The sequence below is a fragment of the Apaloderma vittatum genome, unplaced genomic scaffold (assembly GCF_000703405.1).
Source record: "Apaloderma vittatum isolate BGI_N311 unplaced genomic scaffold, ASM70340v1 scaffold2799, whole genome shotgun sequence".
Classification (NCBI taxonomy): domain Eukaryota; kingdom Metazoa; phylum Chordata; class Aves; order Trogoniformes; family Trogonidae; genus Apaloderma; species Apaloderma vittatum.
The window spans coordinates 30,621-56,107 of record NW_009735641.1 but is presented as its reverse complement, the minus strand read 5'-3'; the positions used below and the strand labels follow the sequence as shown (position 1 = coordinate 56,107).

The window sequence follows — 25,487 nt, the reverse complement described above, 5'->3', positions numbered from 1 at the left end:
AGGAGAACATTTTAAGAACACAAAACGTAATTATAAAAACGGGAATTCAGCCAGGAGATCAAATATTTCCTTCTTTATTTTCAGAAGCCAGTAGTTCTCTTTCTGACACAAGTCACTGGTCTTTTGATTCACCTAACTGTCAAGCTGTGGCTTTGACCATCTTCTGCAAGTATCTAAACCAGAGCTTATTAGTTTAAGTGCTCTTGAGAAAAGCCCAGGAAAAAAAACAAAAATACCCAATGTAACTTTGTGAACTCTTTCCAAAGACAGAATAATCAAATACAGCAAATCTGTACTTAAGGAGGAACAACTTCTACCAGCAAGGCATATAATACTATGCTGTTATCTTCTCTTACCACCTAAGAAATTCCCGAGTGATCTCTCATATTTGGCATGACTGAACTACTAGTGTTTTCACAACTCTCAAAACACAACTGTTTGACAATTAAGAAATAGTATTTTTAAATATGCATATGGAAATCAGACAGTGGCAAATTCCCTTTATGTAGTACTCTGAAATTCCCAGGTGACACACTCTAGCACGCTATCAAAACAATTTATTTCAAAGGTTGTGTAGCAGAAGACATTCCATAAATATTTTCAGGAATTTTTTATATTGCACACTAGAAGATCAGACTCAAAAGCATAACAAAACTACCTCAAAAATCACCATAGCACATCTTAGACACATCTCCACGTGCCTGAGATGGGACACAGCAAAGGGTGTTAATCTCACCACATCACTTATTTTAGTTACAGTTACCAGTACTTCATCTAAAACAACAAGTTTAACAACATCAAGGTAGGTCATAATATCTGAGAGCTTCAAGTTAACAAATTCATAAATCCACCTTTGCATTTAATTTTAACAAATTTTTATCTCATTGCAATAAAATACTTCAAATTATATTTCAGTAATCCGAGAATAAAACTTCTCCTACTGACAACCTAGCCCTTGGCTTCCTCCCCCCTGGCTGACATGCACTCATTTTCCTCTTACAGTAAATACATTTGAATCACTTTAAACCTTAAATAAAGGGGCAAGGGTCTTAAGGTCTATCCCAGAATGGCTACTGACTCAGGAAGAAATAAATTACTGACCAGCACCGTTACCACCATCAGCAGTATTAGTGAAGTAACTACCTACAGAAGTACCACATTCTGGATTCGCAGGACTCGGCAGAGCTCTGGCTTTCATACATGCATTGCAGGACCTCTCCAGAGGTTCTAGAAAACCACCGCAGTAAAACACTAAGTAAGTTTAAAGAGAATGTGATTTGTCAGCACAGTCCCTATGAACCAACTCCCTGTTTTGCTGGGGTACACCAGTGTTTTGATTATTACTTAGAATAAGATGGAAAGATTTAAATCAGCTCTAAAACATCACTCGAACTTTCTCTTTACCTGTACCTATTCCATCCAATGAATTGGTTCTCCCTTACAAAAAAAATCAAAATCACTAATTTTTTTTCTGAAAACGTTTAACCTAAAAAGTTGCTTGGTTTTGTTAAATATAACACAGTTTTTTTCTAAAAAACACAACACAAATCTTAAAAAAAAACCACACAAGGACTTTACTGTAAAGCTGATGGTGCATATAATAATCCCATTCAAATCAAATCAAAAATCCCATTCAAAGATTAATAAGACTGCTAGAGTTGTGGACAAGGCATATCATTACCAGTTGTTGGAAAAATAGAAGTCAAATAGAAGAGACAAGCTGCTAACAAAAAGTTAGCTAACTAACAAGTGAGCAACCTGGATGTCCTCTTTATAATAGAAATGCTTTTTTCCAGTTCTCTTATTACTCACCTGAGATTTACCTGCCACCAGCAGCATTTCTTACAAAAGCACTTTTTTTTTTTTCAAATTAGAAAATACATACCAACTGTCTACAGAACTCTGCAGAAAGGTTTTTTTGTCCTCGCGGAATGAGACCAGAGAACAATTGTTATCACTAAATCAACTGCTCTAGTTACTTTCAGAAGTAACTTTACCTAGACAATTTATGATCAACTTACAGTAGATGTAAAAAAGCAGTCCAAAGAGGCATAGGACAATAACCAGAACGTTCTTCTAATTTTTTTACCTCCAGAAAATTTAAAGAACACAGAGAAAACCTTAAAACATTCTTTCAGTTCAAGTCTGTACAAGATGATTTAATATTTTAAGCTGATATCAGAAGACTGGATAAATACTGATTGTTTTCACCAGTAGAAAAAAGTTCTTCATACCTTACCTCATCATCTTTATACCAGGACAAGCTTTCTGCAGTTAGAACGAACCAGTATTCCTTGGATCCTCCTTTCATGATGCCAATATTGTTGATGGTCAGCCAGCCCTTCCGGATGACCTGTGCAAAGGTGCAGTCGGGCACAAGTTTAATTCATTACTCACTTGACATAATTCTGCAGCTGCATTCATTCATTTTAAAAAAAAAAAAAAAAAAGTCATGCTAAATAAGAACAGGTGCATTTTTTCAGTCTATCAAATTCAAGACTTTTTTCAGGTTCCTATCATTCAAGGAAAAAAAAAAGTAACAAAGTGAATATAGAGTTTTCAGTCAAAAGGCTGGAGAAAGAGAGAAGCATAAGTAGTATTATGTTGTATTTACAGCAAGTACGAGTGCATTAAAGATCATATAAATCTGAAGAAATTTATTTGCTGTATACTAACACATTGTAGAGTCCATACAACTTTATATATGACTACTCTGTTCTAGTATAATCGTTAAAGTCATCTGTAAAGTTGGATACTAGGAAAAGCACCTAGATTCTGGCAAAGTGAGTGGCTTCCGGTACCCATTGCAAATTTTCAGAAGGGATTAAATCAAGTGACAAAGTGGAGAGGTCTTCTGCAGTTAATTTGAAATTAAGATAGGAAGTAGTAAGGTGAGGTTCATGAGAACTAGTTTCCTCTCGTAAGGTAGAAGAGGAAAAAGAAATGAGGAGGAAAAACACCAAAACATCCAAGGCAGCAATAAAAATAAAGGGGAAAATGTGTAAAGGAGAACTTTATAAAGCAGACACAAGCCAAAGATGAAAGAGCAGATGGGAATAGCATATGTATAAATACTAAGGCCATACCATGCAAAGAGAAAGAGGGACAAAAGAAAACATATGAGGAATGAGAAAATTCCAGAGGTGAAGAAGAGAGAATGGTCATTAAAACTGGTTTATGGTTATATGGAAATTTTCAATTTTATTAGAACTTTTATTGTTTTCCAATACATACATAAGAAAGAAAACAATCCTTCCTATCACAGTCTAAGCAAGACAACCAAACTCTCCCAGGCACACAGATTGGGACCTCAGAACCTCAGCCATTCTGTTTCTCCTCTCAGCAACACCTTTACTTGCCTATGAAGAATTGAGATGCAAAGTAGAACTCAAGAGAAGCCCTTCAGAGCTCCCTCAGCAAATCCCACAAGCACGGACTTGTGTGATCAAACATGAATCTCCTCTTGCTTCTAGAGAAATACACGACTGTGACATTCCTCTCATAGGTTTTTACAAGGCTCATAACTCCAGTATCAACAGATAACAAGAGAAAAACATTGCTCAATAGCTATTCCTTGCAAACTGTAAAAGTTTCAGAATCAGAGTTCACACCCATTTGGCACGCACATTCATGTAAGCTCCCTGAAGAAAACAGTTTTGGTATTGCAGGGAACGAGGGACTAAGTTATATTTTACAACTAAATGAAAAAAAAAAAAAAAGAGATCAGCATTTCCACCTGAAAAGCAGGTAAAAGTTTTGGCAATGCGCATAATCCAAGACTATCAATTTCCTTTCAAATAAGATGATCATGTTTCTCCACTCACTACCAACCAGGCCAGCAGTGTAAGCAAACCCCTGAAGATCCAGAAACAGTCTACCAGTTTTCAGCCTGTAAGAAAGGGGCTAAAAAAGTAGTAAGCTATGAAAGAACTGGACATGATTCATGTAGAGAGACTCAAGCACATGGCACAAGCAGACTGGATGGAATAGCCTGCACCACTAAAGTTTCTGCAGAAGTTTATCAGTTTTAATAACCATGTTCGTTGAGGGGGAAAAAAAAGTAGAGGGAGGCATTATTAAGTACAAATAGACATGGAATGCTTGTCTGAGTGCAAGTTAAGGGAAACATATTGATACCCAATTACCCATCAAATTATCATTTTATTTTACGATGTTCATCAAGTAAAGTTTTAACAAGAAACAACCCACATGTGTATAGCCAGTGTACTGGCCTTCCAGCAGCTGCCATAGAACAAGTTGTGGAACTATGCTACTTTCATTTTTTTTCTCTGCCAAACTACACAAATGGAAGAAGTTTTAGGAAACAATCCAGGGAACTAAGGTTGCCTGACCACTTGAATTTAGTTCTGCAACAAGGTCAATTATATTTGTACAGCAGACTAAATACTTCACAGCAAATGCGCAGAGATGGCTATTCTCATGTTATAAAGAAACTAAGAGGCTGTGAGAGAGGATGCTGTTGAGCCATGCTGTCTGCAACTGAAAATGTTCTGTTCCTGCCTAAAAAGCACACATCCACATACAGGACGCACAGGCAGCCACGTCAGCACACTGCTGAAGACTGGTTTGGATACGTGTCTTAGAAAGGGTGAAAGATTTCAACATAGATGTCAAAGTGGGGATGAAGACGTGGTTTCTAGAAGCAAATCAGTAAGAAACACGAGTAGCATGTTCAAAAAGCTTACAGGTGGTGAGCACTTAAGAGGGAAGGAAAGTGGCACTCTCTGCTTATGTCCCTCATCATTAACATAGGCTTTGTAGCACATTAATAAGACAATTGTGTCAATTTGACACAAACGCATTTGTGGTAGAGGTCTCCAAACAGACAAAGCCAAGATTTTAAAATCTAAACTGTACAAGCCACTTGAGAAGTAATGAAGCTTTTATTACTTCTAATGTAGGAACTACATTAGTTGCACAGCTACAACAGACGGTCTTGTTCCAGTCCGACACATCTCCCCATAGATGCACAGCCACCCCTGGGTGTGGACAGAAACCAGCTGACTTGCTAATACAAACATTGGTCACCGTCTTGTAAAGGAAGGAATTTGCCAGTTGTTTCCTCAAGAATTCTGTGTGCTGAGGATTAAATCCAGCTGTCATTCCCACACAACACTACATGAAGAGCAGGGCACCAAGTGACAGCAGTATCTTGGGTACGTGTTTTTCACGTGCAGATTTCTAGACCTGTTTATCTACAGCCCTCTAGGAAAACAGGGTATTTTGTTCTCTAAAATATCCTGGACACTACAACAGAATGTAATCAACTAAAATACTTGGAAGCAGCTCCAGAGGACATCAAGAGGGAGAAGATGAGTTTACTGTGTTAAACCTCATGTTCTTTTAATTGAATTTACCCTGTTCCCCAGGCACATTTTGATAGCCACAGAAAGCTACGCTTTCCAAATACTCAGTACCAGTGTTGGGGTCAGAGCGGGAGGGAGATGCCAGATCAAGGTTTAAGTGCAAAACAAAGTGAAATTAACTTTCCAGAGAAGCTGAATTACACCTTAGACTCCAGTCGATTTCTCAAACAATTACTGAAGCTATATTTTAGAAATGAGTGTCATTCCATGGGCCGTAAGCAGCAGAGGTTTTCAAAGAGACTTTTGAATTTTTTTTGAAAAAATCCCAACCACCAAAAAGTACGTGATGGGAGAGTTGTTTGGTGTCTTGCTTGGTTTTTTTAAACTATTGTGTTATCTATGTTGTATAATATTTCAGCTTCAAAAATGAAAGTAGCATGTTTGATTACTGTTTTCACTAGTTCATTTTTTGATTGGTTTGGCTTGAAGATATTTCAAATATGATTTTCTATCATATTTCTAAATGTCACTCTGTGTAAACCGGATATTGGTGACACGAGTTATGAACTTCAGGAAGGTGAAAAATACGGGCATTGCCAGAAGCTGAGTGAAGACAATATTCTGACCGGTAGCTGGACTCCATATACAGGATGAACAAGAGATGACACAGTTCCTTCCTTCAGGATCCTGATACCTAATCTGGGTATCTGAAAAATGAAACTTAGAGGGTACAAATGCACATGAACAAGGCAGAAGGAAGCCATTTTCTGATAGTTCAGCTGCACAAACCCCAAATCATATCTGTTGTTCTAATTCACCACTGTTTCACAGATAAACAGGAAAGCAAGATTTCACACAGTAAGTATATTTTATGTATTGCTGAATGACTTATTCTCTTAAATCACTTAAGGTATTTCTAAAAGAAACACATTAGAAAGTGTTCCATTTCTTTAAAAGAAGCATTTACAAAGATGATTTCAAGCTAAGTGAGAAGTATGTGAAATTGACTGGGCAGACAAATACAAGTGTGAAGATCATGAGACTGGCTACTTCCATTACAATACAAGCAGCAGCATTTCTTGAGTTAACACAATTCTCTATTACAGTTGTGTTACGTAACTCCATTGAAGTAACTTTGAGTACAGAACACAACTCCCAGCACTACTCTATCTTCTAATCACTGTCACATCATGAGTAGCCAAAAAGTAAGCACACTGAGAGAATAAAAACTGCAAAAACTACTCTGTGAGGCATCCTTAGAAGCTATTGGTTCTTAGGGTTCAAATATGAAGATTCTCACTGCACTGTTGAGATACTGAACACAACCAAGATTTTGTGGCATTGCTTCCCAAAAAAAATCACTGCACAATATATCACATAATCTAAAAATGACAGTGGCTTAAGTCCTTAACACATCTACTTTAAAGAAAAATTTAGTCCTTACATAAGCAAAGCACTCGGTAGTGAAAAAAATTGAAACATGCTTCCAAATATAGCTAAACAAGGATTGAGGTAATTAAGTCAGTCACGAAGGAATCTTAACCTAACAGTAAGTACAGTTAAAGGCCATTTAGAACAACAATACTTCTCTAGTCTTGATATGGTGAAAATTCAAAAGCAGCATGTCTCGTTCAAGGATATTTCAAAATTTAGGATTTTGTGGTTGCCCATAGGCACTACCTCTTTAACAGAAACACTGGCATTTCTTAACTGTACAGCCTTGTCACAATTTTTCACGACCACCCCACTGACCACAGCACATATTTCCATTTCCATCTACTTGCTTTAAAAACAAAACAAAAAATCTGTAACCACGTTTTTTTCCTGAGTCATGCAAGCTAACAGGATTTAAGTATATCTGAGGGAAAGAAGGAGCAAAGTATGCTACAAAGCAGGATTAAAAAGAGAAAACGGGGTTAACTAGGGGAAAAGTTACTTATTAGCACTATAGTTCAGGCCAACTGATGGAGTCTGAATGCTACTTGTGTCCAGAACAAGTGAATCAGATTGCTGGCATGACATTCGAAGAGGCAGGTCAAACAAAGCCTTCAAACTCAAACCCCCCAATCACTTGGGCAGTGACTTGAAATTCAGTGCAGATTAAGCCCCTTCTCCAATTACAGGGGCTACTTCAAGCACAGCAGCAGGTTTTGCCCCAGAAGTAAAACACAAAACAGAATTTCATATTAATTATATATAATCCTCTATATTTTATCTTCCATTCTCACATACAGGGGGATCAGTTGGGCACATGGAGCAATGACACCTTCACCTTGCAAGTTTTATCATGAAGAGGAGCCTTAAATATTAAATTTTAGTCACCAAACATGTCTCAACACACAAAATACACAGTTAAGAGTGGGTCAGCTTTCAGGAACCAAATCTTGCTAGTGTGCTGTGTAAAAACCAAGCATTACACTGATTATTTCAAGCAAATTAGAAGACAGACTAACCTGTGGCTTAAAAAGAAACTTTGTGGAGTCAGGTCAAAACCTCAGGCGGTAGCAAAGGAAAGACAAACAAAAAAGGCCAAAGATTAAGCGTGAGAAGATAAATTAGTAGTAGAGGAAAAGGAGCAAAAACATGTTAAGAGGAATAGGCATTACACTTCTTCCAAAAATGTGATATTGCTGTGCTCATCTTATTTGAGATACACAGAAATAGTTAATAGTTATCTGCATAATTCCAGTTCAAAGCAAGCTACCAAAAAAGTAAAGTAATGGATTGCAAATGAGCATCTCACTGTTTTGGGAAAACTTAATGGATGTCCCCAGAGATTTAATTCAACTGCTATTACAATCAGTGCTGTCTAGTTCTTTTACCTTTATCAAACATGATTTCTGTTTACATTTCTTTGAAATAAGTCATATAATTTGATGATGTGGCAGCAAACTGGAAAAGTATGTTTTAATCTTAGATATTACCAAAGAGTGCACATAGTACAGGAGATTCAACTTCTTACACCTACTCATCACTGAATCAGGAGTAATTTGTTATAAAATTAACTGCTGTTTAGGCAATTAATTCTAATTAGTAATATTAAAGGCATTCACACATTTATTTACTCATGAAGTGGAAGGGTTAGAAAAGAGTCCGTCCATGACATATTGTTCCTAGTGGTGCTATGAAAAGAATGGCAAAAAGGCTTTAAATATTTCTAAGTTTATTACTAAAACTCACTTTTCCTATCAGAAGTAATTCCTCCACATAAACAAAATACCAAAAACAGTACCTGTACACATAAACAGCATGTTCATTTATGCAAGAGCTAATGTTTCCTTTCAGTTACCAGAAACTTATTTGCTCACCTTTCAAAAAGAGGTTTACTATGAATAGAGGCACTTACATCAGATAAAAACTGCTTTCCAGTTATATAATAAAATAAACACCAATTAGTCATTTTAGTTTGAGAAACTCAGTACATTATAAAAATATTAATTTTATTCAAAGTTTTCAAAACCATTTTAAGTTATACTACTTCATACTTATAACAGCAGATTAGTAGCAGTTAAGTGATGAACTGCAATTATATTTTGTTGAGGAAGTGTTACAGACAAGACAGCTTAATGTTAAATAGCTTAGTAGCAAGTATTCAACAAACCAATGAGTTAGAGACAGACTTTGCCCTCTGAGAAGCTAAATGAAAAAGCAACAATAAAGCTTACAGAACTTAGCTCGTACAATTTGCCTTGAAGGCGGTAGATTGGTTCCCTGAAATAGCAAATTGCAAAAATAGTTTTATTTCAGAAACATTTCTCATTCTTTTCAACTCCAAACAATTAACTTACAAATATCTCATTATTACGTTTAAGATAAAAGGTTCAGCAAAGTCCTTCACACGAAAAGCAATCAAGTTTCAACATTCAATTTAAACTGCCGAGCTTTTTCTCCACGTCTGTAGAAAGAGAATTTTCACTTAATTAAAAAACCGTTCATTTTTATCTGTGTATTTTTGAAGAGTCAGATAATTGGTTCATTTTCCTTTTACGGGACACACCAAAGTGATGATGATTGTTGTGTTTGACACATGTTCTGGCACAGCTACATAGAAACAAATCTCCCCTCGGAGGGGAGAGACTGGTCTTTGAAGCCATTTTGGTGTTTAGGCCTTTAAACTTTTTTCATTTTAGTCCAAACCATATATTTTATTAAAAACACCACTCAGGCCAGTCAGGCCATGGGGGACCATCAAATCCAAGACATCTCAAAAATAACTAGCAATTTCTTGGGCATAGGAAGAGGTTGGACTTCTACCCCCTAGAAGATGACTACATGTTCAAAACGTGTTAGAACTCTCATTACAACAGCAGAATGGGAGACTTGCCGAAATGTCAGGTTTATCACCTGAGGGATCTAATCTCAGTGATCACACCTGAATGTCTTGACCTTCTGAGTACTATTTGACCAAATTGCACATGAAAACATCAGGAAGACTTACAATACTGGTAATTATTTATACAAAATTTCATGGTCTTATTTTTATTAGATTTATTTTTTCCATTTTAAAGTACATACTAATCCCATAACATTTTCTTTCCATTTATGACTTTGCAAAACCCTCACAGTGAGTAAAAACCCTCAAAGCTGCAGCATATTCATTATTTCCACCTCATACAAAAAAGAGGACTGATCCCGCGAAGTTCTAAGCACCCCTGGCCCACACAAAAACAAAGAAGGCAGCAAAGCCCAGGAGCACTTAGCATCTTGCAGAATCATTCCCATATTCTTACATGACAAAAAGAAACAAGTAAGTAATTTCATTAATGAATCGCAGTGAAAATGCTCATTAGTCTGAGACCAGTTATTCTTCGTTTTCTTTGAGAGAGGCCTAGTTTACACAGTTAACATCTTTGTGAAGTCAACTGAAAGCTTTCAGAAGAGGTAAAGGCAAATCCACTTCTGCTTGCCCGATGGCCCCTTCACTGCTCTGAAGCTGTAAACGCTTAAGAGCTAGTGACACAGCTATGACAAAAGCACACACAAGCAAGTACTCACCAGCATTTTTGATTCTGAAATTCACAAGTTTGCAGTTAATGACAAAATACATTGATGTGTAACATGGAAGACTCAATGCACTAAATGGTGTGGGAGGGGAGACACTAATCAGCAGCGCAAACAGTAGCAGAAATATTAAATAATAAATGATAACAATGAAAGTCAGGTGGCTCTGAAATTCAGTGGAACAAGGCGATGATGACGCATTTTACATGTTTGAAGCGGAACAGGTGATACACTCACAACATATAAATGCAGCCACAAAAGCAAACAGCTTGGATTAACTTGCACATGCCATCATCCATTCTCTGTTAGGTGCCTACCTGATTTCCCACTGCACTTTTGTTAACCTGACTGCTTCTTTGTTGGGCACTAAGGGAAGCAGAGGAAAAGAGTTATTCTGAAGAAACTTGAACTAAGCCAGTTCCCGAGGAAGAGATTTTAGCAGTAGTAGTTACTTCTGATTCCAGCATAGAAAGCTAGAGGAACAAAGAAACTCAGCAAAATCATTGCATATGTGCAATATTTCAACTATTTTTTCTTACAGGGTAGGAGAGCCTGTTTAGGACAGAAGGGACAATGCACAGCAGACAGCTCCTGCTAATCATCTCCTTTGTAACAATTTCCTACTTGGATTGGTAAAGGTTTCTAAAAGCACAGAGAAAATATGGTTTATGTGGGTAATTTTGGAAACATTAGCCTCTATAAATATTCAAGGGAGACAAAAAGCAAGCCATTTCTGTCATTTAGAGCAGTGCAACAAAATCCTCCCCTGCTGGAGGCTCCTTAATAGCTTTGTCTTGACAGTTTGTTTTGGATATTATTCTAATATTTATATGCACTTTGAGGGTGTAAATATAACCCATGAAGCCATCACAAAGCTGGTTCCAAAAGCTGGAATCATGTAAGAATAGAACATACTTGAAATTAAACCATATTTAAATATTTTGCACAGTTCTTGAACTCTGGTAAATCCAGTTCCAGAATCAAAATACACTCCTGTCTCAAAGCATACAAGGTGCCATTAATTCTAACAGCATTTGCATTATGTGGTGGTTTGTAAGTGTTAGGCTGCAAAATTAAAATATTGCTAGAAAGAAGAAGAAAAGTTTTCAGAGAGTAGGCTTTGGCTACTTAACCACCAGAGAGCAGCCACTGGTGACAGGAAGCTTTGTCTGAATCAGATTAGACCATTTCACCGGGCGTTGATTAACTGAAGAAAAAAAGCGTACGTATTAGATCAGCTAGAAATGCTGCTCTGAAAGAGCAAGAAAGATGTGCTTGGATCACAGCCTGTGGGCCAGACCCGTAACTGTTTTGTACGCCGCTGCTGTTCCAAGGAATTGCTGAAGCACCAAACTCAGCCCCATCCCAACACTGATCTCGCCCTTCCGACCATAGTCTGTCAAACTATCAGCCCACGTGCTGCCTGTGCGAAGATCCACAAGGATGTTTATTCCACTTGCCTATTCACTGGGTTTAGTTCTCAATCATCTAGATCCTTCTGACCAAACAGCACTGCATGCCTCTCGTGCATCCTCTAAGTTGCATAAGCTTTGGTGCATAAATTATGATTAAATAATTTGCACACAGAAAACATAGCACTAAGCCCTAGGCAGTCCTGGTACATCATGTGAGAAACACACGAGACAACTTTAGGAAACCTAATTGCCATTCGTTGTGGTTTGGTTTTTTAATTTTATTTTATCACCTTAGGAAAGCTAATTAGACTACTAACATAACACTAAGAAACTTCTAGAAATAGCCCAGCAATTGCTCCTCTTTTACTGTTCTAATTGCAAATTACTCTTTATGTAGATTGAATTATGTAGCTATGTCCGAATTACCTGAAACAAACCCAATTCCAACATTTTACCACTTGTTCTTCTAAATAAGGCAAACACCAATATCCTAAGATTTCACAATCTCATAACTATTCAAAGTTGTTCTAAATATTGGCATTCTTAAACGCTTGTTAAGTCAATTCACACCACACTGTGCCTGTCTTAGGCCCTGCAATGCTGCAAAGCAGTTTGAAATGTCTGTGCTCTCATTCATATGAGAAAGATTCACAACACAGGACCTATACTTATAAAACACTGCAGTCACATGAGACAACTGGCTAGAAGACTCAGCAAAAATAAAAGAAACACTAAGGAATCTGGGAAATCTATAGTTCAGTATGTTTGGATACTGCAGAAGCCTATATGCTACCCCAAAATGATTTCATTTTTCAGTTCTAACAATTGCTGCAACAACAATATGATTATAGTTTAAAAATGTGTATTTTCTACTGCTCAGCTCATAAATTAATGTATTTTACATTTTAAATTGTTCTTAGTTACCCAGTTTTTCCTTCCAGTTGAGCACAAGTCAACAAAAGATATTTTCCTAGCCATCAGTTTCAACCTGTAGAAACACTGGCTTAAACTTACCAGTGAACTTAATCAAAGAGCCATTTGTTCTCTGCTTATACCCCATGGACAGCGGCTGGGGATTTCTAGATCTCAACTGGCAAAAGAGGAAGCAGCTTTCCCAAGAAATTCAACTCAGCCATTACAACTCCTTGGGAAAAGACACAGCAGTGAGGGCAACAGACTGAACTACAGGCCCCAGCAGCAGCATCCATGAGGAGGGATTTTTCCAGGGGAGAGACCCAATGAAATAGCTCCAGCTATACCTGGCACTCCAGAATTCAAGACTATAAAACATGAAAGATTCCGGCTCGACACAAGAAAAAGTCTTTTCACAGTGAGGAGAGGCAAGCATTAGAAGAGGTTGCATAGAAAGGCTGGAGAATCTCTGATTTTGGAAGTTTTCCAGACCTGATGGGATAAGCCCTGAGTAACCTGGTCTGAACTCAATCAACACTGGCACTCCTCTGAGCAGGAGGTTGGACTACGCGATCTCTCAAGGTCACAACACACACTATTATTATATATGGAGTGTTTTTAGCAAGCTTTTTCCTGTCAGAAAAGGATGAGGAGAAGTAAATAGCAGGCAGGTTGTTATCTTGACCTCTAGAAGGCCAGCTACCATTCCTACAACATCCTGTCATTTGTCAAGAGAGCTGATAAAGATATCTAGGACCTGCATACAATTCTAGAGAGCATTGCTCAAACCAAACACATAAACAGTGCCAAGCTTTGCCTTCTCCCCTCTCAGCTTACTGAACTCCATGTTTTAAAGTTTCAAGGCACGCTGCCAAAGATGGCAAAGACCTTCCTTCACAGTGCTAATTAGAACATGCCATAGTATAATACACACTGTGGTGCCAAGCTTTGTTGCCAGCAACCCACATGGATGAAACCTGTTGTGACACCAAACACTGTTATGGCAAATATAGCATGAATACGACTGAAGGAACATTTATTCTTCAAAGACTGAAGACATCTTTAATGTTTTTACTAGTGTCAGAATGTTGGCATGAAGTCCCTGAGGCACAAATTGCTGGAAGCTAAGGGAGAACATTCTCAGAGCCTTTTCAATTAAGTGAGGAGAACGTCAAACCAGGCCCTGCAGGGCATTCTGCTACTATTATTCTCTTCAGCCAAACAGCTTATAATTCAGTAACATCCATTACTCTGAGCAAAACTGTTTCACATGGAAACACAGCTCCCAAAATATGCATTAGCAGCAATGTGGAAAGACCACCAATATCACACATTTCTGTGGTCCTAAAATGGATGCAGTGGGGGCACCAGCTTGGCAAAGCTGCTTCATGATATGCATGTGATTCCACACCAACACATAAGCTTCAGTCAAACCAGGCTTGTGATCTGGGGTAAAGAATCCCCTACCAGTGGGAAAGAGGTCAGCAGTGTGTATACTGAGAAAAAGAAATGATCCTGCATGTTTGGGACTTTGCAGCTTGCATCCTCACTGTCACACTTCTGGACTTGTGTTTTGAACTTAGCAAAAAAACCAAACCAAAACAAAACTGACAGTGTCGTTATATACATACTTTGCAAAGCCAATGAAGTCTTCGTGGTTGGTGTTGATGTAAGAAACCTGGATATCAATCAGCAGTAGCACCTATTAGGGGAGATGGGAGAGCAAAACAAGGATGGGTAAGGTGGAGGGGAGAGATTGAGGAAAAGGGAGGGAGAAAAGAACAGAACTTTGGAGTTTTCTGCACTATTGAATATTGTTTTCATAATTGCTCAAGCCAAAAGCAACAATATTTTCTAAATCCCACCACTTCTGTTCATGTGATTATTTAATAAGCTAGACTACAGAATAGCTATTCCCTCTTCCTATTTTTTTTCCTGATAGATCTCATTTTTCACTATCTTGGCCCTTGTCCATTTCATTAAGATCAATCATGCATGGCCAGAGGGAGTTTAATAATATATAACATAGATTCTGGTTCTGTGCTCTGCAAGTTAAGCAAAATTTTGTCTATTTGTACAATCCCTGCCAAGCTGTTAAGGAACCCAAACCTTAAACCTAAAATCAGGATACCTAAACTTTCTTTAAGTACTACACAAATAAGTGAGAGGTAAACTAGGCCTGGCCTAGAAAATGTACAGCCTAGGTACTAAGCAGCCACTCCAGTGCCCACATCTGGCTAGTTAATGAGATAACAGCATGTGTCATTTGTGTACTTATCACTTGTCAGTCCTTTAATAGCCCAGAGACAGAATTTGATTTGAACTTGATAATCTAATGCAAAAAACTTGCTAAAAAATTACAGAAAGCTCTCACCCTTTAATAGCTTCTTGAACATGCACGAGACTGGTCTTTCCCCCCCATCTTTTCAGACCCTCCATTTATCAGCAGGGAGCAAGGAATAAATCTATTGCTACCCAATAGTAGCACTTAATTTCTTCAAAGCGTACAGAATTATTCCGCACAGTTCCTCAAACACAGCATCATTCCCAAATTCTTCATAATTTCCAGAAGATATCAGATGTTTCAGAGCAAAAGACAGTTGGGATTTGGGCCTAGCTGTTACCTCTGAAAACATCCTCACCAGTGTTTTGATTTATTAATGATAACTGCTAACAGCATAAAAAATTATGTGAATATGTGACAATAACTTATTTGACCAATTATTGGCATTTCCAGAAAAGCTATTTCGTACTTTGTTCTGGGAAATTGCCAGCTATTTGCACACAATGAAGAGCGGAATAAGGAAAAAAAAAAACCACCTTCAATTATTCTAAGTAACTTGTGTCTTCTTTCAAATTCTGAAACAACACTAGTGTGCTAACTAGAACTCCCTGCAAGTACCAGACCAACAAATACATTTTTTCAGAATTTTTTTAAGACTACATTTGCAGCACAGATTAAAAAAGCAGAACATGCTGCACAGCTCCCTATCTCACACAGGGACAGTACTAAAGAGCAAGGAGTCCAGAACAACTTTGGTACTCTGCCCAGCCCTTCTTCCCCATATACTTCTGTTGTCACACTCTGTGCTCTCCGGACAATAATTCCTGTTTCCACTTGCAGCGGATTTTGTCATATGTAATCTAAGCTTTGAAGCTTCCTGGATTTGGAGTGCTTAGCTGGGTGATGAATGTTCCAAACAAGTTTCTCTAAATTTAAAAAAACAAAACAAAACTACCAAACTTCCAGCTTGAAGGAAAGCTCGTCCTTCCCACAAGAGTCTCAGTTGTGGGCTTCCCTCTAGGACATGGGATGGGTATGCTAAAAAAATGGAAACAAAGTAGGAAAAAGGCTGTGTGCATTTGTTTTGGTCCATTTTCCCCAAACAGCTGTTGTGGCACAGCGAAGAAGATGGCACACTGGGGCACAGGAACAAGCCAAGGCTACTTTAAGCCAACAGTCCTAACCTTGAAAAACTAGATTAGGATTTCCTCTAACCATTCTGTTGTCAATGGTAGAGAAGCAATTTTTCACCCCCTGTAAATGTGCAGCCCATTGAAGAGAAAATTTTTTTTTTTCAAATTTCCATTGTTTTCAGTGTCTTACTGTACTTTGTCCACAACTTTCCTCCCTCACACGCTTCCCCAGTCTGCTAGATCTCCTATCTATTCTCACCTGATCCTTGGTCTTCTCTTCTCTTTCACGAATGTAGCCAGCAACAATTCTTTCTGTTTCCTCACACAACCTTGGATATGTTGCCAACTGAAAAGCAAAATTAATAGAAATTTACATCTGCAGATTGGCTTCAGTAGAATACAAACAGGGTTAGCCTCCAGCTTTCCTCTTTGGAAGAAAGCAACTATAAAGGCTTGGACTAAAAGTCAACTACACTGCAAAGCTAGCCTTACTTGCTATTAATGGTCACTTTCGAGAGAAAGTGGAGAGACCTAAACCTTTGGATTGTTTCTGTGGTTTTGCTCCATGGAACACAAAGGAAAAGACACTTTGGACATGTGAAACATAGTTTATTCAGCTTTGAGGTGAGGTTACTCTATGTCTCTCTCTTCTACTGTGCTTAACTCCAATGTGGCGCTTTAAATAATTTTAAAGTTTCTTGTTTTTTGAAGGCTCCACCTTGTGGCAACATCTTTACACCTCAGTAACAATACTTTAAAAAGTAACCAGCAAAGCACAACAGTAAATTTGGCCAACAGCACTGGGAAAAGAATCAGCAAGTGACCTACCTTCCAAACTTTGACAAAAGTGAGGAGGAGGAAGGGAAATTCTGCTCTAAATATTGCAGTGAATACGCTTCAAAAAAAGATCACCACCCCTTCCCATTTTAAGAAATAGCTCTTTTATCTGTTCATTGTTACAAAAAAAAAAAAAAAATTAAAAAAAATTTGTATGATTCAGAAGAATGCAAACGATGTAACTGGATGTTTCTCAACAACTCCAGCATATCTATGTTCAAATCCCCTAACTGCTCCTGCACTTGCTACTGCTAGGTTACCCTGCGCTAAGACAGCGGGAAAGACAGGTGAACAGAAGGTGAGACAACAAAAGAAGCCAGTTAGCTACCAACTCTACAAGAGTCAACGGGATCTTCCAGAACATCACAGAGTAACGGGAGAAAAAAGAGAATTGAAAGTCAGCAGCTGTTAGATGTCAATGCTCCAGACCACTGAGTTGCAGTATTTACAGACAACTTTCCTACGAAGGTGAAAAGGGCGAGAGAAAAAAAGGTTCATAACATATCTGACATGCTTCCCTAGCCACAGCTTGCAGGGCGTGAAGTCTGAGGTTTCATTCTGAGAGTATACACCAACCAAAGCACACACTACAGAAAAACTATGCCCAAATACCTACAGCAAGGCTGTGTTTAGTTTTGATGAATACATTTCTTAATTTATTACACTCGGAGGATCTCAAGTCAAAAGGTTTTATGTCACATTGGGCAGTTCAATGCCCAGCACTTTTTTCCACTTAAACCATTCAACACTTTTGTGCAGCAAACTCATTCATCAACATTAACGCAAGGTTGTACAAATACAAAGGAGATGAAGTCTGCCTAGCTTTCCACTTCTAACTTCTTGACAGCTGGAGATTAGACATTTTTGGGGTTGTGAAAAAAAAAAGCACAGGACAAGTTGTGGACCCATTACGGTGCAAAGAACTGTAGTGCTACTTAGTAAAGTTTAAATATAGAAGAACATTTTTCTTTCCTTAACAGATGTCTCTGAATTGAAGGCTTTAGCTCTAGAAAAGTTTCACTGTTTCTTACTGACACTGGAAAAGAAAACTTTAAAGTACCTTTTCTTCTTTTTTTTGCTGCTTTACGCATTTGTGGAATTGCTGCCTACGTTTCATTTTCAGTATCAATAAAAACACGATTTTAAAGAAGAAACTCGAAAAAACCTCCAGTCATAATGTGTGTGTACATTTATATGTACATGAATATATACACACATACATATATTCAAAATATGGGAATCAAAAAAATGAACATTTCCATCATTACATTGTTTTGAGATTTTTGCAGAAATTGTAGTTACTTTAGAGATTCTTACTGTGTACATCAAGTGACTAGACCAGAAATGTCTTATAATACTGCAAAATGCAAGACAGACTTCATATTATCTACTATGCAATTACATTATACTTAGATTACCAGAACTATTTTTGCAAGTTACCTTTTTAGTGCACTTTTTGACAGTGTTGATTAATTCTTGTATCACCAGATCCACACTTTTTAAGCAAGGTCCTTTCAGCTTGACTATCTGTTTTTTAACAATAGCTTCAAATGCCATATCTGGAGTAAACAAACCTGTTCTGTGGACATAAAAGAATATGTAAGACAGCAATAAAAACATCATGCAAAGAAGATTTTTTTTTTAACTGAATTGCTCATATCTTCAATTTCAGAGACTTACAGCTGAGTAATAACAATCCCTACACAGACTGCCACCAAATTATATTTGCTCCTTTCTCTAAAAAAGTGTCACTGTAAATATAAAAGTAGAAACACATCTAATTAAAGATGTCTGTGAGAACTCTAAAGAGTTCTGATATAGTGCAATAAAGCCTCTTCAGCAGCACATCAAACCTTGGAGAAGGGATGAATGGCAGCTGCAGCACTCCATGTACAATCATTTGCATAAGAATCACTCACAACAGGAAATACAGCTCTGTTCCTCAGAGTCCTATGTGAAAAATTTCAAACGATCACTGAACCTGTATAACTGATACCTCACAAAACCAGTTCTGAACAAACAAGCTTTACTTCTCTTTCAATCACTGCTTGCAAAGGTCTACATTGGCAGATAAATTATAGTAAAAAAACCAAATTATAAAAACACAGACAAAACTATCAGTTAACCACCACAAACTGATCACCAGGACCTTTCCACCAATAAGGCCAGGAAAGTTCAAATACTGCACCACAGCTACTAAAGCACCCAGGCTTTTTGTAATCTGTTCTATTGTCAAAAGAACGATATATGGGTATGCCTCCCTCCAAAACAGACTGATCATAATTAGGTCATTCCAAACCAAAAAGCCAAATACCCCCGCTTCCCAAACTTTACAATAAACTGCAGATATATCCACAAAGTGAAACCTCAGCCAATTCAACAATTAGTTAAGAATAAAGGGGAGTAAGATAGTGCAAGGAGTCTGTTGCAATACAAACTGAAATGTTTTTTTCCCTGTCAAGACACAAGATTTTCCTCTAAAACTTATGACTTCTCGGAAATATAGGCTTAACAGAACTGCAGACACTACCAGAAAAAAAAAAAATTCATTGATTTTTCTCTCTAAAATAATTTCCAGGTAAATTAAAGCTCTTTGGGCAAACCAACGCTCTGGCTACCTGAAAAACAGAAGTGTAAAGTAGTGGAAGAGAAACAGAAGAAAAGTCAGCTGCTGGGAGCAGTGTGTCCACAGGTTAAAGAGAGCACACCCTCTACAGTGTGACTGGACAGGAGAATGTGGGAGCACTTGCCTGATACCATGTATGTTCTTGATGGCGTAGCTTATTTCTCTCCGCAGTTCCTTCTCATTGAATTCCATCTAAAGGAACAAAAGCATACGAGATCACATTGGGGAAGTTTGTAGAAAAAAGAAGATAATATCACTCACAGTATAAACTGGAAGACAGGCAAAATATTAATTTCTAATAAAGCTAATCAAAGTATAAGTATTTTAAAACATTCTAGAACTAAGGGTACAGGCAACAATAAGGATTGTTGAAAATTACACACCTTTCCATTCCAGATATACCAACAGCTGGTTAACCACTGGACTTGATGATCTTGAAAGTCTTTTCCAGCCTAAATGATTCTGTGATTTTGCAGAGTTCATAGAGTAAGCCAGAAACAGGATTTGGATTATGTAATTTATTTTTTTTTAAGCCTGGTTTCCTGAAGTGGTGCAACTTCTGTGACTATGGTCTGTTTATCCTCTCCTTCTGATTCTACTGGTTTTTAACCAAATTTAAGAGAGGATTGGTCTCAGTTATGAAGTTACAAATGTTTTTTAAAGTTTCTTTAAAGCCAGCTAGCTGAAAGAGAAGTGCTTTCACAAATGAAAGGGTCTATACCTAAGTCCAACTGTCATATGTTTCTGTTGGAAGACTCCTAGCTGATCTACCCCATTTAAACTAATTGAAAGGTAGAGGATGTCAAGGCAATTAAACATAAAACAGGTCAAAAGGAAGCTTAGGAAGAGTGTAAAAGAATGTGGACTAGATCTATAGTAGAGTTCATGGTAAGAGGAAAGCAAGTGAAAGCAAAATTAAAGAATACGTAACAGAAATTCATAGGAAACCAGGTTTCATTACTTCATACTCTACTGGACCTTCATTTACTCTGTTACCCAAAAGATGGGTAACCAAGAAGAGATGTATCAAAGAGAGAAATGTTATCATTTAAAACCACCAAATTTGCTTCTGCTCCGTCTCCCACTATGAAAGCATAGATCTGGAAGCTGGCCTTGGTTTAATGCATAAAATATAGATTGCACTTTCCATGAAGTGTTCTGAAAACAGAAAATAGCTGTTTTACATAACTTTAATTTAATAGGTACTAGCTACATGAACACAACAACTTAAATTTACCAACTGTAGTTGTTTGCCTGCCCCACCTAACCAGAAGGAAGATGCCATTTGTGACAAAACAATAAAAAAACATGGAAAAAAGAAAGGAGTTGACTATAATTACATTCTAATTCCTGCATTTCAGAATTCTCAGCATGTTTCAGTATCCAAAACTAGAAATTAATTCAAATGTCTCAATTATAACTTCATGTAATTTCTTCCATAGCTAAGAGCATATTCTTCCAGGCAAACCTTATCTTGGCTTTACTACTATCAGTATGAACGTAAGTATAAATAAATAAAACACAAAGCATACCAGTAAGATAGATAAATACCTTCACTAGTTCAAAAGGAAAACGTTCATGGAAAATACGATTGATTTTGGCACCTCCAGAAAGCTCTAGTGTATCAACCTGATCTCCTGAGCCTTCAATTCGTTTTTCAAAGTCCACTGAAAATTGTTGTACCATCCTAAATTTCAAAAAGGAAGGAGAAAAATGTAAACAAGCAACACACACAATCATTTAGGCATGTCAACTACCAACTCTTACTTCAGTACTATGTGACTACTAGCGCCTATTAGAACATGTTTAGGAACTAACAAATAACAATTCATTCAGCCAAGGTGCCAATCCATAAAAACGATACCTAACACACACTCCTATATTCCTCCTCTCTCACAGAACACCGTTAAGTATATATTATTTCTTCATAAATGTTGTATTTTAAAAAAAAAACCAAAACACATCTGTTTATTAAACTGTGTATTAAAGTCAGCTACAAATACAGCCAGGTATCAAGCTAGTCCTTCTTTTATCAGTGATCACAAAATTCTAAGTGCTACCATTATTTATTACATAATTTTTATTGATCATTTTTTAGGAGAAGAAAAAGTGATAGCAGTCTTGTAGGCTAAGCAAATAGAAGTCCTGATGTTTAAGTTACAGTACTTACTGTATTTTAATAGATAGGCACATCTATATTTAGAGACGGTGTTACAGAAACTGCAGAACTCAACAGGGCAGGCCACCACAAACAAAAATCTCCAATCTTATGACAAAAGGTATCACTTGTAGAGAGCTTACTTCTCCACAATGACCTTTGAATCTTTCTAATCTCTTTCAAAAAGATACAGTACAATAGCATGATATGAAACAAACCACTAAGCTGATCCAGGGCTTGAAAATTTGGAAGAGATTGCTAAGGAACTTATTTTCTCATGCCAAAACAGCTAGCCCAAGAAGCAGTACTAACATCTCAAAGTGGCAGCTGTCAGTGCCACAAGCTCCACCTTACTTGGTTGTGCTGAAATTTCAACAGCAACAGCACTTATAAGAACACACATAAGAATTCCTCCAGTTATGGAAGATTTATGGGTAGCTAAATTCTATTTTAAGTACAGGCATTCAGTCATAAAATGTTAAAAAACAAATTCTACCAAAAAGCAAAACGTGTATCATAAACCTCAGATACCTGTATTGCCAGAATAACAGAAAGAGTCTAAGTGCAGGGCTGCAGACACAATTTTTGGAGAGCACTGCAGAAACTTAAGATCATCTTATGGGGTGTCAAGAGTGAAAAGCCACCTGTGCTGTAATATCACGTGAGAGTCAAAGGTGATGTTCCCTACATTTTTGCAACCAAAACAACTGAAGTAAATGTCAGGAGGGACAAACTTATATCTACTCTTTTGGACACAGCTGTTAGAAAAACTAAGAGTAAACCAGAGTCTTCAGCTGGCTCAAGAAAGCCTCTGTAGTTCAGGTGACCATTTTCCCTTCTGATTTCCAGAATTTCAATTAGAGAATGAATCTTGCCCAAAACTTATGCATTTTCACATTCAAGTGCTTTTACCATCTATCAAAGAAAACCAAGAAAAGTGAAAATCTTTGAAATCCGTCAAAGTAGAAATGTAACAACAGTCAGATAAGATAGAAGAGCTAGGTACATTTTACATCTCTTTTTTTTTTTCTTGTTTTAGATGCTTCCTCTTCTAAGAGGCAAATTTTAGTTGCATATGAACTGGGGTTCAATCCTAAATGTCAGTTTTGCCCTTTCGCCTTAGTGCTAAAAGCACAATAAAGGACGGACTGTGATTCTACTTCCACTTAACTGAAAGTCAGATGAACAGCCATCTCTGTTCCATCACTATAAAAGTCTCGTCAGACAGACTTACTTTGCAGATGAGACCCAAAATGAACAGTGCCTACAGCAATGAAAAAGCTTTGTAGTTCAGAAGATATTAATGTAGCTCCCAAAATTGTTGAAATTCCTCCGACAAACAAAAACAGTGTACAACCCATGACTTCTTGAGCCCCAAAGGGTCAGCATATGCCAGGTCAAGTTTAACACATCAAAGGTGGCACATGACATTACCTACTTTGCTGCTAGTTCTCAGATGTGTGTCCAGAGAGGCAAACCACAAGAAAAAGGTTTTTACCCCCCATACACTATCACCTAAATGTAAGAATGGCTGCACTATAGCAGAACAAAAGCTATATTGTGACAGTCACCAACAATAAGCGGCTAGGAAAATAGAGCAAGTGCAAAGTAATATTTCTCCAGAATACACTCTCTCAGCCTCAGTAAATTGCTCTTTGCGGATTCCATACAGCAGCAATCTGTCCCTGTACTTAGTAAGCCTAAATGTCCTCCCCACCCCAAGAATCTGCCTAGCTGCTTTCTGAAAACACATGAATTTTTAGTATCAGCTCCTGCAGTGAAGAGCTCTGCCTAGGTGCACGTCACATGAAGGAATATCATCTATGATCAATTTTGATCTTGCCATCTTCATGTTCTCTTGGATATCCAAGTTTTTGTATTGGAAAAAGAAGTATTCTCTATTCTCCTTTCAGACTTCTCATCTAACAGACTTCTAACACAGTCTCTTTGCCTTGCTTGAGGTCATCTTTGTGGCAGGCTGAAGAATGGATCTATACAATCAGAAGCAGTTTCTTACCTTTGATCATTTACGTTGCCCATCTTTGCACCTTTTCCTTTTTGTTTTCTCTCTTTCTAGGATTACTAATATTAATTTAGGGAAAACACTGCTGAAACTGTAAATAAAGTTTTCTGGAACATCAAGCACAGAATTCTCTGAAGTTTTAATATGTGATCCTAAACCATATCCTAATCTTGAAATTTCAACCCATTAAAAAGAAGGAAAAAAAAAAAAGAAAAAAGGAAAACAAACCTATACAAGGTGGAAAAGTAGACAAGACTAGACACTCACTGCAATAGGGCTTTCGTTTTTCTGGTTGGATCTTCTGGTCTGAAGTTTTTGTACACCTCTACTTCATGTTCTATAGAAAGCAGCTGGCTCTGGAGTTTGCTTCTGAAGGCTGGCAGGGTATCCCGAATATGATTGGTAAGTTGCTAAAAAGCAAATAAAAGTCCTTTTACACTGTTAATAAAGATGAAAGCAAGAGCACAACCATTTCCTTCTGACTGCCAAGCATATCAGCCATCAGGACTAGTTTCCTAATGTAGTTCCTTTTCATCTTTGAAGCAAAGGAGACTGTCAGAGAACAATGCAATATCCCTTGTGCAAACACATTATAAGGAGGCTTGAAAAATTCCTTTGTCGTCTCACTCATTGAGTCCTGTTACTACACGTTTGTTTAGTTACAAAAAAATTGCACACGTTACTTATGGAAGTTGAACTGACATCTCATTCCTTGGCACTGATGCCACCACTCTCACTTTGCTATTTTTCCTAAGGGTGTTTCCCAATTCCCTGTGTACTTGTTCAGCACAACGACTCCTTCATTTCACAACCACGATGCAATGTGGGAGAAGGAAGAGATTCTGAGCATCCACAGTGCATTGAGAACAGAGCTGAAGGGGAGTGTAGAAATAGAGTACCTACTTGGCAGTCCCCCACCATTGAGAAAAACCATCTCCATGGGATTTCTGCTCCCTTGTACAGGGGGAGCAGAAAGGAAGAGATTTTGCCCTTATATTAATGATTATAGGACTTGACATTTTTTAAACACTTGATTTTTGGCTGAAAAAGGTTCTACCGCTCAAGACTCTTAAGTTTTCATTTCTGAAAAAATACCTAAAAGTACTGGAAAATAAATTGAAGAAGAGTAGGAAAAGGCTCACCAGATCTGTTTTACTTACCTCACTCAGTTTTGTATATATATGTTTTTATACAGCACTATTAATGCCTTACCTGTGTCATAAATTTCTCACGTATTGTTCCCCTTCCTTGACTAAAACCAAAGCCGACTTCTTGCACTATGCTGCAGACCCTCTTCCCAACCCCCATCAGACAAGCTAGAAATTAAAATTGTCACATACTAAAATGTGTAAACTCAAAATAAAAGTTGTTCAGCAGACCCAACAGGCACAAAATGAAAAGATGGAGTTTCCCTGGAGCACCACCTTGTGGATGCAGAGAAATTTAATTATTACCTGAAATAAACACCAATAGGTGCTTAATATCGTGGGGATGAAACTTAAATTTTCCTGTGTACAATATTCTGTTCACAGTAATAGCAACAGAAGACCAAAAATTCATAACAAAACAGGTAAATTTATGAAACAGCTCACAAAAAGGTTAATAGTACTAAAGTAATGCAAGTCAGGATAAGACCAGCCAAAGCTCATGCTTCAGTCTTAAAACTAAGACATGTGGATATAAAAAAGGGATATAAAAAAATATAAAAAAGAGGCAAAACATTCTAAACACTGACAAAACTGCAGGATGCAGGTGAGTTCTTGCATCCTGC

General features: G+C 37.5%; 1 protein-coding gene across 1 annotated transcript in view; it reads right to left on the bottom strand.

Annotated features, from left to right (window-relative positions):
* Window positions 1-25,487, bottom strand: part of LOC104279373 (dynamin-3) — a gene marked incomplete at its 5' end in the record, with an annotated part of 154,307 nt that overhangs the window by 114,500 nt on the left and 14,320 nt on the right. The window contains 9 exons of the mRNA XM_009876641.1: window positions 2,240-2,353; window positions 9,009-9,038; window positions 10,646-10,694; window positions 14,287-14,357; window positions 16,332-16,418; window positions 18,350-18,488; window positions 19,660-19,727; window positions 21,087-21,222; window positions 23,984-24,126. Of these exons, the coding sequence (XP_009874943.1) occupies window positions 2,240-2,353; window positions 9,009-9,038; window positions 10,646-10,694; window positions 14,287-14,357; window positions 16,332-16,418; window positions 18,350-18,488; window positions 19,660-19,727; window positions 21,087-21,222; window positions 23,984-24,126 (837 nt within the window). The remainder of the gene's footprint in view (window positions 1-2,239; window positions 2,354-9,008; window positions 9,039-10,645; window positions 10,695-14,286; window positions 14,358-16,331; window positions 16,419-18,349; window positions 18,489-19,659; window positions 19,728-21,086; window positions 21,223-23,983; window positions 24,127-25,487) is intronic.